Source organism: Ornithorhynchus anatinus, chromosome 4, assembly GCF_004115215.2.
Source record: "Ornithorhynchus anatinus isolate Pmale09 chromosome 4, mOrnAna1.pri.v4, whole genome shotgun sequence".
NCBI lineage: Eukaryota > Metazoa > Chordata > Mammalia > Monotremata > Ornithorhynchidae > Ornithorhynchus > Ornithorhynchus anatinus.
This window is the reverse complement of record NC_041731.1, coordinates 91,536,627-91,552,614: the sequence shown is the minus strand read 5'-3', so window position 1 is coordinate 91,552,614 and position 15,988 is coordinate 91,536,627. Positions and strand designations below refer to the sequence as shown.

General features: G+C 42.1%; 1 protein-coding gene across 1 annotated transcript in view; it reads right to left on the bottom strand.

The window, feature by feature from the left end:
- Nucleotides 1-15,988, bottom strand: part of DPYD (dihydropyrimidine dehydrogenase) — an 832,560-nt gene that overhangs the window by 10,063 nt on the left and 806,509 nt on the right. Inside the window, exon 21 of the mRNA XM_029062931.2 lies at nucleotides 13,157-13,300. Coding sequence (XP_028918764.1) covers nucleotides 13,157-13,300 — 144 coding nt within the window. The remainder of the gene's footprint in view (nucleotides 1-13,156; nucleotides 13,301-15,988) is intronic.

Genomic DNA, 15,988 nt, shown 5'->3' with positions numbered 1-15,988 from the left:
TCCCTCATCTGTAAAATGGGGATGAAGACTGTGAACCCCATGTGGGATGGGGACTGTGTCCAAACTGATTTGCTTGTATTCACCCCAGCTAGTACAGTGCCTGACACATAGTAAGTGCTTAACAAATACCACAATTATTATTATTAATATAAATAAATCAAATATAGATATGTACATATGAGCTGTGGAGCTGAAGGTGGGCTGAATATCAAGTGCTCAAAGGGTACAGGTCCAAGTGCATAGACGCCTTAGTAGGAAGAGGAAATCAGGGAAAAGAGGGCTTAATTGGGAAAGGCCTCTTACAGATAATAATAATGTTGGTATTTGTTAAGCACTTACTATGTGCAGAGCACTGTTCTAAGCACTGGGGTAGATACAGGGTAATCAGGTTGTCCCATGTGAGGCTCACAGTTAATCCCCATTTTACAGATGAGGTAACTGAGGCACAAAGAAAGACTTTGAAGTTAGGGAATAGTGGTTTGGTGTATAAAGAGGGGGAAGGAGTTTCAATCTAGAGGGAGCGGTGGGACAGGAACCACTGGTGAGATAGATGAGATCAGGGCAAAGTGAGCAAGCTGGCACTAGAAGAGCTAAGTGGGCAGGCTGGGCTATAGTAGAAAATCAGTGAGGTAAGGTAGGAGTGAGTGCGCTAATTGAGTCCTTTAAAGCCAATGGTAACAATAATAATGATAATAATGACAGTATTTGTTAAGTGCTTACTATGTTTCAGGCACTGTTCTAAGCGCTAGGGTAGATACACGGTAATCAGGTTGTCCCACGTGGGTCTCACAGGCTTCACCCCCATTTTATTGATGAGGGAACTGAGGCACAGAGAAGTTAAGTGGCTTGCCCAAGGTCACACAGCTGACAAGTGGCAGAAGCAGAATTAGAACCCATGTCCTCTGACTCCGAAGCCCGTGCTCCTTCCACTGAGCCATGCTGTTTCTTTAGGAAGTTTCTGTTTAATGTGAAGGTGAATGGGCAACCATTGGAGGTTCTTAAGGAGTGGGGAAACATGGACTGAACATTTTTTTTAGAATAATGATGTGGGCAGCCAAGGGAAGTATGGCCTGGACTGGGGAAAGACAAGAGGCGGGGAGGTAAGTGAGGAGATAGATGCAGTAGTTAAGGTGGAATATGAAACATGTTTGAATCAGCACAGTAGTGATTGGATGGCAAGGAACTGTTGTGAAGATAGAACCGACAGGATTTGGTGACACAATTTGTGGGTTGAATGAGAGATGAGTCGAGGATAATGACAAGGTTTTGGGCTTGTGAGGTAGGCTTGTGACTAAGCCCTCATTTCCCCTACTTGCCCTCCATTCTGCATCACTTGTGTTCTTGCATCTGTACTCGATATTTACCCCACTCTCAGCCCCACGGTACTTTTGTGAATATTCTTACAGTCCACTATTTCCCCCATCTGGAATTTATTTTAATGCCCGTCTTCACCTCTAAACCGGAGCACCTTGTAGGCAGGTAGCTTATCTACCAACTCTATTTGTATTGTATTCTCCCAAGCCCTTAGTATAGTAACTGCTTAATAAATGCCATTGATTTATTGATACCACTCTTCTTGAATCAAGTGGAATCTGGTTTCCTTGACAAAAGAGATCCACAAGCCTATATTCCATATCTATGGAAGTAGATACAAGACAAAGAAATCAAATTAGGGGTTTTCTGGAAATAATTCCCATGTCAAATTAGTGTCCTGGGAAGGTGGAGTTGATCAGAAACTCAGACACATGATTCAAATAACTCGCTCACACAGGAGCTAGTGTGGTTGGCTGGGCATTGGTGCTCTCTCTTTAGTGGCTGGGAAATAATGTACCATGCTAGCTGAAAGAATAAACAGAGCCATGTCATGGAGTTTAAACTATTGAACAGAGGAATCTATAAGGAGGAGGCAGAAAGGGAGAAACAAACTAAAATAAACACGTGGATGGACAGAGAATATGCTAAAAACTAAAACAGATCAATCAGTCGATGAATGGTATTTGAGCACTTACTGGGTACCGAGCGCTGTAAAAGCACTTGAGAGAGTACAGTAGAATAGAGTTAGTAGACATATACCCTGCCCACTATGAGCTTACAGATAACTGAGGCTTGCAGAAGAAAATATTTATATTTATATTTTACCAAATATTACTAAAGACACATCATAGGGAAAACAAAAAAAGGGCAGTATCTACTTGGAATACGCTTGCAAGTTTCTTTTGGGTTATAAGAAGCCAAGCAGTGACAGAATCCTTAAACAAACTGGGGAATCTGAGGAGCAAGGCATGTTCACTTACCCATCTCCATCCCTTTGCTTATATAATAATAATAATAGTGGTACTTGTTAAGCGCTTACTATGTGCAAAGCACTGTTCTAAGCGCTGGGGGGATACAAGGTGATCAGGTTGTCCCACATGGGGCTCAAAGTCTTAATCCCCATTTTACAGATGAGGTAACTGAGGCCTAGATAAGTTAAGTGACTTGCCCAAAAGTCACACAGCTGACACGCGGTAGAGCCGGGATTAGAACCCATGACCTCGGACTCCCAAGCCCTTGTTCTTTCCACTGAGCCACACTGCTTCAAACTGGAACTCCCTCTTCCCACAAGAAACAGCATGGAATAGTGCCTAGAGCAGGGCCTGGGATTCAGAAGGAACTGGGTTCTAATCCTGACTTCATCACTTGTCTGCTGCGGGACCTAGGGAAAGTTACTTTACTTCTCTGTGCTTCAGTTACCTCATCTGTAAAATGGGGATTAAGACCGTGAACCCTATATGGGACAGACACTATTTCCACCAGATTAGCTTGAATCTACCCCAGTGCTGTGTACAGTGGCTGGCACATAGTAAGCACATAACAAATACCCAAACAAACAAATGAACCAGACCCTCTATTGTTCAACCTATTCCACTTTCAAAGACCTTTCTGAATCCCACCTCCTCACAAATCTTCCCAAATGAATTTTCAGTCCCCTCTTGCACTTATGCTTTTATATACTATTGTCCCTCCTCAGCCTTTCCGTTTATTCACTCACTGCATATTTCTACGTCTGCCTTCCAAGTTGGAGGAGAAATCATTGTGGGCAGGGAATCCTTCTTGGTTTTGGTTATAGCTCACCAATGCTTAGTACAGTACACTTAGTAGATGCTCAGTAAATACCACTGCTACACTATTACAATAAGCTAGGGTCCGGATTCTTCAGAAAAGGTTTGAAATAATGGAGGAGAAAATACCTAAGGTCATATTCTGACCTCCCTCTTCATAGTCAGCATACAATCACTCTTCCCACCTTCAAAGCCTTATTAGCAACATATTGTCTCCTAGAGGACTTCCTTAAGCTCTCGTTTCCTCTTCTCCCTTCTGCATCACCTTGATTTGCTCCCTTTATTATCCCATACCTCAGCCCCACAGCACTTACGTTCATCTAGGAAATTTATTCATTCATTCAATAGTATTTATTGAGCTCTATGTGCAGAGCACTGTACTAAGCGCTTGGAATGTACAATTTGTCAACAGAAAGAGACAATCCCTGCCCAATGACGGGCTCACAGTCTAATTGGGGGAGAAAGATGGACAAAAAAAACACACTGTTCCTCCAGCTTGTTTTCTAAAAAGCTTTTTGGTCCACTTCTCCTCACTCCTCAAGAACCTCCAGGGGTTGTCCACCCACTTCCACATCAAACAGAAACTCCTTATCATCATCGGTTTTAAAGCACTCAATCAGTTCTTCCCCTCCTTACCTAACCTCACTCATTTTCTACTACAACCCACACACTGACACCAACCTATTCACTGTACCTTGAACCTATCCCACTGCTGATCCCTCACCCACATCCTCCCTATGGCCTGGAATTCCCTCTCCCTTCATACAGTAATAATAATAAGGCATTTGTTAAGCACTTACTATGTGCCAGGCACTGTACTAATTACTGGATACAAGAGACCACCACTTTCTCCACCTGCAAAGTCTTTTTAAAATCACATCTTCACCAAGAGGCCTTCCCAGACTAAGCCCTCATTTCATTCGTTCATTCATTCAATCGTATTTATTGAGCGCTTACTATGTGCAGAACACTGTACTAAGCGCTTGGAATTTATTTTAATGTCTGCCTCCCCCTCTAGACTGTAAACTCAGTGTGGGCAGGGAACATGTCTACCAACTGTGTTACACTGTACTCTGCAAAGCACTTAATGCACTATTCTGCACATAGTAAGAACTCAATAAATATGACTGATTGATTGAAAGGGCTGTGGGATATAGGAGGGGAGGGAGGAACACCTGCATTTGTGATCTAGTTCAGTCCCATGACTGTATAAACCTAAAGTGTCCTGGCCTGGGAGTCAGAGGACCTGAATTCTATTCTTGGCTCTGCCTCTTATCTGCTGTGTGACCTTGGACAAGTCACTTAACTTCTCTGTGCTTCAGTTACTTCATCTGCAAAATGGTGATTAAGGCTGTGAGCCCTATGTGGGACAGGGACTGTCTCCAACCTGATTATCTTGTATCTATCCCCAGCACTTAGTAGTGCCTAGTACAAGTGTTTAATGAATACCATTATTATTATTATTTCCTCTAGACTATAAGATCCTGATGGGCAGGGAATGTGTCTAACAACTCTGATGTATTCTACTTTCTCCAGGGTTCACTTCACTGTTCTGCACACATAGTAAACACTCAATAAATGCCATTGATTGAAAGACTGATTTCAGAAGGTATATAAGAAGCCATGGATAGAAATAGCACATGGGGAGCTAACAGTTCTGAAGGATGTTAATAGCATATATTATTCAACAATAACAACTGGAATTAGTTGATCAAAATAATTGGTTTCAGATAAGTAAGTTTAAATTCAAGATAAAGAATAAATTATGTATGAGAACATCCAGCTACACAAAGCTGGAAAGTGAAATGTGAAGCAAAGGCATTGAGTGACCATTTCTTGGATAAAGTGCTCCGCTCCTCTGCCACCCACCTCCTCACCGTCCTCCGTTCTCGCCTATCCCACCGTTGACCCCTGGGCCACGTCCTCCCGTTGTCCTGGAATGCCCTCCCTCCTCACCTCCGCCAAACTAATTCTCTTCCCCTCTTCAAAGGCCTACTTAGAGCTCACCTTCTCCAGGAGGCTTTCCCAGACTGAGCTTCTCCTTTTCCCTCTGCTCCCTCTGCTGCCCCTCTACCCGCCCCCTTCACCTCCCCTCAGCTAAGCCCTCTTTTCCCCCCTTTCCCTCTGCTCCTCCCCCTCTCCCTTCCCTTCCTCTCAGCACTGTGCTCGTCCACTCAACTGTATATATTTTTATTACCCTATTTATTTTGTTAATGAGATGTACATCGCCTTGATTCTATTTATTGCTATTGTTTTTGTCTGTCTGTCTCCCCCAATTAGACTGTAAGCCCATCAATGGGCAGGGACTGTCTCTATCTGTTGCCGATTTGTCCATTCCAAGCACTTAGTACAGTGCTCTGCACATAGTAAGCACTCAATAAATACTATTGAATGAATGAACCTCTGTGTGACTGAATATGAAAAAAAGAATGCGATTTAATTCATTCATTCATTCAATCATATTTATTGAGTGCTTACTGTGTGCAGAGCACTGTATGTGATGACCTATGATAAAACAATACAACAATGACCCAAACTGGAAATGTCACACTCCCTTTCAGGGGCCTTCTCTTTATGATGGTTTAAGTTATATCAAGGACAAATGAACATCAATCAAATCAATGGTATATATTGAGTGCTCACAGTATGCACAGCATCGTCATTATCATCATCATCAATGGTATTTATTGAGTGCTTACTGTGTGCAGAGCACAGTAAAAAGCACTTGGGAGACTAAAACACAACATAGTTGGTAGACTCATTCCCTGTCCACAGGAAGCTTACAGTTCTAGAGAACATGATGTGAAACTGCTGGGAAACTGTAAATGTTAAATAATAAGGCCCTAATACAGTGCTCAATAAATATTACAAATGAAAACCATTCAGATAACAGAAACCTAAAAATGAATCAATTGGTGGAAATATATTTGAATGCCGACAAAATACTAGGCACTGTACAGAGCATTAGGGAGAGTCATGTACAGTGCTCTGCACACAGTAAGCACTCAATAAATACGATTGAATGAATAGTAGTCAGATGCCAGTTCCCTTCCTCAGGGAGCTTACACTGCAATGGGGATAAGGACAAATATTATTTAAAGACAGTGAAATGGATCGGATCTATTTCATTGCATTGTCCCATGCCCTTAGTACAGTTCTCTGCACACAGTAAGTATTCAATAAATACCACTGATTGATTGAAATCCAGTAGAAGAACAAGTATAGAAATACCAAACGGATCAGTGTACTAACAATTCATTGCATTCATCTTTAATTTATCTACAGAATTCAGAACCCCAAATCCCCATGTGCCTGATACAAATAGATGTCTAAAGCCAATGTGCATTTTAGGAGACAATTATTTAATTGATTTAAGCCTAAAGACACTGTCTTTACCTTTTCTCACAATCAAAAATTCACTGGTATTTACTGAGATCTTACTACCTTACTATGTGCAGAACACTCTACTAAGCACTTGGAAAAGCACAGTAGAGTTGGTAGACACGATCCTCACCCTCATAGCGTTTACAGTCTAATGGGGAAGACAAACATTAAAATAGGCTACTACAGCAGAAGAAACAGAGTAAAAGGATATGTCCATAAGGGCTGTCGGGTTGGGGAGCAAGGTAGGTTATTCAGGTATTTAGGTTGTACATCCACACTTAAGTACATAGATGATGTACATCCACACTCAAGTACATAAATGATGTACCTAGATGATGTACGAGAGGGAGAATACGGTCAGGAGAGGAGAGATTAATCAGGGAAGGCTTCCTGGAGGAGATATGATTTGAGTTCCAAGAAGGGTTACTGTCACTTTGAAATATGTCTCATTTATCTGGTGAAGTCCTGCAAGATGAACGGAGAGCAGCTGCACTACCGTGTCACCTCATTCATTGCCCAAGTGGTTTTAACTATGCTAGCCATTGGTCTAGTGAAAAAGGGGCAGAACCAGGGAAGAGAGAGGTGGGACTTGCAGGTGAGTCTGAATTCTCCTGGCCACCTCTCTGTCCCCCTCCTCTGATAACACCGCTCGGAGCACCCCCAAGCCTCCTTTCTGTGCCCTGGAATCGGGGGCTATGGAAGGGAATGCCCCACGGGGGCATGACCCCTCCTGAGGAGAGTTCTTCCTCAGTTTCCTTAGTCCCCCCTACACTGAGGTGCCAGGATATATGGCATTATGAGGCCAGGAGAGATGATGGGGAAGGATGTTCTTTTGATTTTTCAAAACCACCTCTCTCTCTCAGTCTCTGTGTCCCACTAAGATTCCCCTGTGTTGGACGATTGGCAGACTTCCAAGCAATCAGATCCTGTCTGCAGGAATCAATCAGAGGACTTGGTTCATGAGCTTGTCATAAATCAACCCTTTCAACTTCTGGAGGACAATCAGATACAGGCACCCAGGGAAGGCCGTAATCCAGTCAGATGTATTTTAGTCATTTTGCACCTCAATCGTGCACATGTGACTTATAGTAGGGCTCTGAAGTTAGAGAGGATACTTATATGAAGGGGGAGGGGCTGGGAATGAGGTTCTCTGCCGTGGGAAAAGTGGTGGTAAATCCCACTGATCGAAGAGCCTGGGTGCATCTAGCCTTGAGTTGGATGTTCAAACCTATGGAACCTACTTCATCAGGGGACTAGTTTTCCCTTGATATTCCCAGAGCAAATGTATAATTCTTCCTTTTTCCAGTTTCTTTTCTATGCCTCTGCACATCTGAACTTTTTGGCTCAGTTCTTTCTCTACTCCTTCCTTATTTTCACATCTTCATCTGGTCTCTCTTCCTAAACTTTTACTTTCTTTGATTTATTTACTTCTGTGGAGTTTTAGGTTTTATTTGTAATCGTAAACCTCACTAGAACAACTACAGTTCTTTTCCATTAGATCAAAAGGCCTCCTGAAAAGAAAATAAGACTCTCAGACCCAGAAAATCAAACCATCTATGAAAGCATTCAATACTCTCTGTTAAAAATACAAATGACCTGATGCTTTTGGAATTTTGTGTACTGCAGGAAAAGAAACACAGAAATTCAGATCTCTAAGCGAGACTATGTATCAGTTCATAGGTAAAGAAAAAGGCAGCATCACTCGTTCAGTAGAGAAGTTCTCATTTAAACCAAAAATGAATTCATCATATTGGAGGGGAAAATGAAAATGATTTAGAACATTGAGAACTTCCACTTTTTCTGGTTTGGGTGAAGGGAAGGTCTCTGCTGACTTTGATGTTTAAAGGTATTGCTTATTGTGCTTGTCTTTCCCTCTAGACTGTAAAATCCTTGTGTGGGGAACTGGATTTGATTTCTACATTTCTGTATATTCCTAAGAACCTAGTACAAGTTTATGGACCAAACAGGTACTCAACAAGTACCAGTAATAATAATAATAATGATATTTGTTTGTGGACAAATTGCATGTCTACCTACTCTGAAGCAGTGTTGCTTAGTGGAAAGAACACAGTCCCAGGAGCCTGAGGACCTAAGTTCTAATTCCAGAATCACCATTTGTCTGCTGTGTGACCTGGGGCAAGTGGCTTAATTCTCTGTGCCTCAGTTAACCCAACTGTAAAATGGGGATTAAGAATGCGAGTCCTGTATGGGACATGGACTGTGTCCACCCTGGATTACCTTGTATCTACCTCAGGGCTAAGTACAGTGTCTGGCACTTAGTAAGTGCTTTTTATGTTTTTTTTTTAACTTGTTAAGCTCTTACTATATGCCGGAAACGCGAACTCAATATAGTGCTCTCTGCACACAGTAAGTACTCAATGAATATCATGGATTGATTGATTGATATTGATGATAAATTCTTTACTAAAGATGATGCACTTCAGTTATGAATTCCCTAAGTCTACTTGATATTTGTGGGATGAACCCAATGCTTAGCCCAGTGTGTTGGTACGTGATACATGTTTAGTAATTATTATCATAATGACTTTATTACATAACCCAAAAGGGTATAAGGGTAAAACTACTATGAGTCCAGATGAAGTAATTTCCCTTTCATCTACTGCTTTTTGCTCAAGAGACTGTCTGAGCTGCTAATGCAGCTAAAAGTCTAAAGTGCCTTCTTTATATGGAATGGATGTACTAACGGCTTTTTTAGTTCCAAGTTTTTCCCTTTAGAAATTTTCAAGTCTCTTGACTTTGACCAGTAAGTGAAGTAGAAACAATAAAATTTGAACTCTACACCTTTACAAATAAAACACATGCTTTTCCCGGAAGGTTTAGACACCTTAAGAGTCCTCCAAACTCATCTGATAACTTGGGATAAAATTCAGCACGAACTGCCGAACGGTGATATATCCAGACCATGAAAACTTTGGATGGGGCCATTCACGGCACGGCCAAGTAGACATTTCATCAGCTACAAGCCGTGACTCAGAGGAAGCAGAGTTGGAGAGCGAGCCAGCCAAGCAGTGTTCACAGAAAAACTGTGTTGTATTTGATATGAAAGCAATCCCATTTGAATCATGATTTTACTCAAGGAACAGAAAATAAACCAAATGATTGGTTCTAAAAAAAAAGTGAGAAGCAGAAAGCTTGGTCTGAGACTGAATGTGACTGCCACTATCACATGCATAGCCCTCTGCTCCTCCCTCCTCCCCTCCCCTCAGCACTGTGCTCATTTTTATATATTATTTATTACCCTATTCATTTTGTTAATGAGGTGTACATCCCCTTGATTCTATTTATCGTGATAATGTTGTCTTGTTTTGTTTCATTCTGTTTTGCTCTGCTGTCCGTCTCCCCCGATTAGACTGTGAGCCCGTTATTGGGCAGGGATTGTCTCTAATCTGTTGCCGAATTGTACATTCCAAGCACTTAGTACAGTGCTGTGCACATAGTAAGTGCTCAATAAATACTATTGAATGAATGAATAAATGAATATGAACCCGAGTAAGTTACAAAAGATGGAAATGGAAAACAAAAGAGTGGAAAGTGACTGGAATGGTGAGTGGGAGGATATGAAATCCCTCACCTGGTACTTAACTCAAGAAATTTTACTGGGCCCAATTCTTCCAGTACTTAGATTTACTCCCTGGTGGTGGGATTAGCACTTTGGGAGGAGCAGTAAATCATCACAATCATTTGCATTTTAGATGTGTTCATTCAATACATTGTTGCCTTTATTCTATACACCCTGTTCTTCTCCAATTGCCTACTCTACAACTAGGAAGTGACTTTAGGCACTAGAATTGGACTCAATATGCACAGAAGTTCTGGGGTTACATTTGAACTCGGTTTTGGAATATTGAGCACATGACACAGATATGCAGCTCTGGAAAAATCTGAGTGTTTTATCAATTTGAAGGTCTTCCTGGTGCTGTCTGTTCCAGATTCAGCATCACATGGCTGAGTCTTCTCTCTGATACCCTTCTCGGCAGAAGGTAGGTTAAAGAAACTATATGGCCCTGTTTGTGTCATTGTAGTTCCTCCAATGTATGAAAGATAGCTCTAGTTTCATTACAGACAGGGAAAGAATCCTGAAGAGATGACAGAAACTTTTCAACATGTCTTGAAGAGGAGGCCTTTTATAATGGGCAAAAATAAGGCACTTTTTGCAGCTGTTTGGAAAGCTCTCTTCCTCTCCATCCAACCTGCTACTATGTTAATTCAAGCACTTCTCCTATCTTGCCTTGATCACTAAATCAGCCTCCTGGCTGACCTCCCTGCCTCCTGTCTCTCCCCACTCCAGTCCATACTTCATTTTGCTTCCTGGATCATTTTTCTGCAAAAACGTTCAGCCATGTTTCCCCACTCCTCAAGAACCTTCAGCGGTTGCACATCCACCTCTGCATCAAACATAAATTTCTTGTCAACGGTTCTCAAGCACTCTATCACCTCACCTTCTCCTACCTTACCTCCCTGATTTCCTACTACAACCCAGCCCACACTTTACTCCTCTAGTGCCAATCCATTCACTATACCTCAGTCCCATCTATTTAGCCACCAACTCCTCACCCACAGCCTGCCTCTGGACCAGAACACCCTCCCTCTTCATATCTGACAATCACTCTTCCCACCTTTAAAGCCTTATTGAAGGCCCATCTCCTCCAAGAGGCCTTTCCCGACTAGGCCTATTTCTTCTTCTCCCATCACCCTTGTACTTGAATTTGCACCCTTTATTCATTTATATGTATTTATATTACTGTAGTATGGATATTACTGTCTCCTCCTCTAGACTGTAAGCTCATTGTGGGTAGGGAACATGTCTACCCAATCTGCTGTACTGTATTCTCCCAAGCACTTAGTACAGGGCTCTGCACACAATAAGAGCTCAATATATACGATTGATTGATTGACTGGTGGAGGCAATGTGATCAGATGAAGGGTTTGAAAATGTGGAGAGTGATGCAAACGAAAACCAATTATGTAGAGGTCTTGGTGCTGTTTCATTCACTTGTCCTATTTGATGCTGACCAAAAATTGTTTATATTGTGTCATGTTGTTTTTAAAGACACTGTTATTCCAGGAGATCTAGTTTAAAGATGGATGGGAAATTAGAAAGGTAAGGTAGGAGGGGGCAAGGTGATTGACTGCTTTACAGCCAATGGCAAGGAGTTTATATTTGATGCATAAGTGGATGGAAAATGACTGGAGGTTCTTGAGGAATGGAAAAACTTGGACCAAATGCTTTTGTAGAAAAATGATCTGGGCAGCAGAGTGAAGTATGGACTGTAGTGGGGAGAGACAGGAGGCAGGGATGTCAGTGAGGAGGCTGATGCGGTAATCAAAGCGGGATAGGAGACTTGCATTGATTAACATTCTATCAGTTTGGATGGAGAGGAAAGGGCAGATTTTAGAGGTGTTGTGAAGGTTGAACCAATAGGATTAGGATTGAATACGTGGATTGAATGAGAAAGTTGAGTCGATGAGTCGTGAATACCGCCAATGTTCTGGACTTGTGAGACAGGAGGATGGTGATGCTGTCTCAGTGATAGGGAAGTCATGGGGAGGACAGGGTTTGGGTAGGAAAATAAGGGGTTTTGACTTGTTAAGCTTGAGGTATCAGAGAGACATCCATGTAGAGAGGTTCTGAAGACAGGAGGAAAAGTGAGACTGCAGAGCAGGAAAGGACCAGGACTGGAAATGTAGATTTGGGAAACATTTTGCATCGAGACTGTAGTTGAAGCCATGGAAACAAATGAGTTCTCCAAGGAAGTGGGTGTAGATGGAGGATAGAAGGGGACCTAGAACTGAACCTTGATGGACTCCCACAGTTCAAGCATGGGAGACAGAGGAGAAGCCCACAAAAAAGTGCCCAAGTGAACTTTCATCACTAAACTCTCTTTCCCCCACCTATTCACCCTCCTTTTTCTTTATCTATGCACTTGGGTCAGTACTCCTAAAGGACTTTGATTATTCTCTTATCTCACAATATCCTTTAGCATTGGACCAGTTGGTTAGAGGTTGGGATAGAGAGGAAGGGGAGGATTCTAGAGATGTTATGTAGGAAGAGCTGACAGGATTTGATGATTATGTGGGTTGAATGAAAGGGATTAGTTTTAGCACTTGGCCACACTCTTTCCTCTGTCATACTTGGCGGAGGTTGGCACTGTGGCATTACAATCATTAGACAGCGTGGCTCAGTGGAAAGAGCACGGGCTTTGGAGTCAGAGGTCATGGGTTCGAATCCCGGCTCGGCCACTTGTCAGCTATATGACTTTGGGCAAGTCACTTAATTTCTCTGTGCCTCAGTTACCTCATCTGTAAAATGGGGATTAAGACTGTGACCCCCAAGTGGGACAACCTGATTCCCCTGTGTCTACCCCAGTGCTTAGAACAGTGCTTGGCACATAGTAAGTGCTTAACAAATGCCAACATTATTATTATTATTATTAGACAATGTCCATCCCTTGGCTAACCCGAGCTCAGATTCCCACTCTATGTTCTGTTTAACCACCTTCTAATTTCCACATAGAACAATCCAAATGATGGAAAAGATATGGAGCCAAACATTCCAATTTTGTTTAAAGTCCCTGACTGGGTAAGTATGGTCAAAAAGACCTTGTAACATTCCATTGAATTATTTGCATTAGTGTTAAGAATGTTATTACCTTCACTGCTGGAATGGGTTTCTTCGGAACAAAATACTTTTTCTCTGGCAGTGAAGAAGCCTCATCTTGTTCTTTCAGTTTAAGCTTGTTCTCAGCTATGATCTTTCTCCGTTGCTCCAAATACGGTCCAAAACTGGGGAGTTTCTAAATTCGAAAAAGGGAAAGAATGTAGGTTAATACAGAAAGAAGAAGCATGCCAAATTCTTAAAACTGCTTTGGAAAAAAAAAACATTTTTATTTGCCTTTCATGTGATGCCACAAATTGTCGCTTAAAACATTTCACTTCATTATAGTTAGTAACAATATTTATATCTGTAGGTAGGATTTGTGCAGGGATAGCTGCACATTTTGAAGAATCAGTGTTCCAACCAATCGATTAGTCAATCGATGGTATTTACTGAGTGACATATTTACTGAACACACATTTAATGTATGCAGATCACTGCACTAAGTACTTGGGAAAATACAATGCAATATTGTTGGAGGACACCTTCCCTGCCTACAAAGGAGCTCACTGTCTACAGGTGAACCATGGGCAGCTTAAGCAGGGGTAGATACAATCAGTGCTCAACTTGGGTTCATCAGTTTGCCCCACCTCCTACTCTTTATGCTATTATTGCCTCTTCATGCCTACTTCTGTTTCTCAGAAGAGGTCTCCCGCCTTCTCTCTAAATCCACTCCCTCTGTCTGAGCCTCAGGTCTTACCTCCTCTCAACTCCTTAAAGCACAGTCTCCCACTCTCCTCCCTTCCCTCACTGAAATCTACAACTTCACTCTCCGAGTGTTCTTCCTCTTCTGCCTCAAAGCCCTTCCATACTTCAAAAGCCCTGGCTAACCCCTCAGTCACCTTTCACCTATTTCCCAGTTCCCTGCTCTTGGAACAGGTTGTACATACCTACTGCCTTCATTTCCTTTTCACCTACTATCTCTTTGATCCACTTCAATTAGGTTTTCGACCCCTTGATTTCACTGACAAGGCGCTCTTTAAGGTCTAATATAGACTCTTCTTTGTTCTGATCCTCCTTGACTACTCAGCTACCTTTCTCACCGTAGACCACTCTGTCCTCGAACCATCATCAGGCCTTGGTTTTGCCAGGGTGGTAGTCAAACCTCGTTCTCTTACCTCTCTGACCACTCCTTCTGGGTCTCACTGACTCACAGCTCCTACCTGGTGGGATTCCACAAAGCTCTAATTTGGGTCCCCTATCCTTCTCCCTCGACATCCACTCTCTTGAAGACCTCATCTGGTCACAAGGTTGCAGCTACCACCTTTAGGTGGATGACTTCCAAATCTACCGCCCATTAAATCTACAATCTTACCTCCCCTTTTGTCTTCAGGACATCTCCTCTTGGATGTCCATAGGCATCTCAAACTTAACATAGTCCAAACTAAACCACTCATCTTCTTCCTAAACTCTTCCTCCCCCAATCTTTCCCAAATTTGTTGACACCACCATCCTCCCGGTCCCAGAAACCTGCAGTCAATCATCCTTGACTCCTATCTTTCAACTCTCACGTTCAAGCCACTGTTAAATCCTGCCCATTCACAACACACATTCCCAAATTGGCCCATTTTTTTCCACCTAGACTGTCACCACCTTTGATCTAAGCTCCTGTCATATCATGGCTGGACTACTGCATCCTTCTCCTTACTGGTCTCCCTGCCTCCAGACTATCTCCCACTCCAATCAATCAATCATTCTTATTGAATGCTTACTGAGGGCAGAGCACTGTACTAAGCACTTGGGAGAGTATAATATAACAGAGTTGGTGTGTATGTTCCCTGCCTACAATGAGCTTACCATCAAGAGGACTACCTTACAGTCTAGCTTGTACAGTCTACAGTCTTTACTATACGCTGCTGCTCAGCTCATCTTCTTGAAGTGTCACTCACCTCATATCTCTCCTCTTCTCAAAGCCCTCCAAAGGTTTTCCATTTCCCTCTGCATTAACAAAAAACTACTCATGATCAACCTCAAGGCTCTCTACCCACTCTCCTCATCTTACATACCCCTACATTCGCTAATCCGGATCACTCTCTTAGTTTTTCCCAAGTCAATCATCTAGCTTAAGTCTCTTTCCTCCATCCCTTTGTTCACATTGTTCTACTACCCTGAAACTCTCTCCTCCAATAATCCAAAGGACATCAGCTCTCCACACATTCAAAGCCTTTCTAAAATCCCTCCTCCTCCCCTAGGCTTTCCCTGATTAACTCTCAATATCCCATTAACCCGTCACCAACCCCTAGCATTAATAGATTTATTTACATTCTCCTTTAACACTTAAGAATATAAAGATTGGACAGTCAATTTATTTATTCTGATTATTTCATTTGTAAATCTTTTTATGTCTGCTTCCCCAATGATAATGTAAGCTCCTCTTTGGGCTGAGAACTTGCTTCATACTTCTAGCATGCTTTCCCAGCTTTCTCCTGACTTTCCCATCACTGTTGCTAATACCGCCATGCTCTCTGTCTCTCAGATCCTAGCATTATCCTTAACTCATTTCTCTCATTCAATCTGCATAGTCAATCTGTCACCAAATCCTGCTGATTTTACCTTCACAAAATCCTTTTGTCTTTTCTTCTATGTTGCCTATGCATTTGCATCTCTTACCCTTAAGAACCTGATATTCGCCCCATGCACAGCATTTAATATATATATATATATCCTTAAACTCTCCCAATCCCCCACCAGTAATTTATTTTAATGTCTGTGTCCATCTGTAGAGGCTGATCTGTAGATTGTGTACCAACCTTACAGTATTGTGCTCTCCCAAATGGCTAATACATAATACTACGCATAGTAAGTACTCACTAAGAATGATTAATTG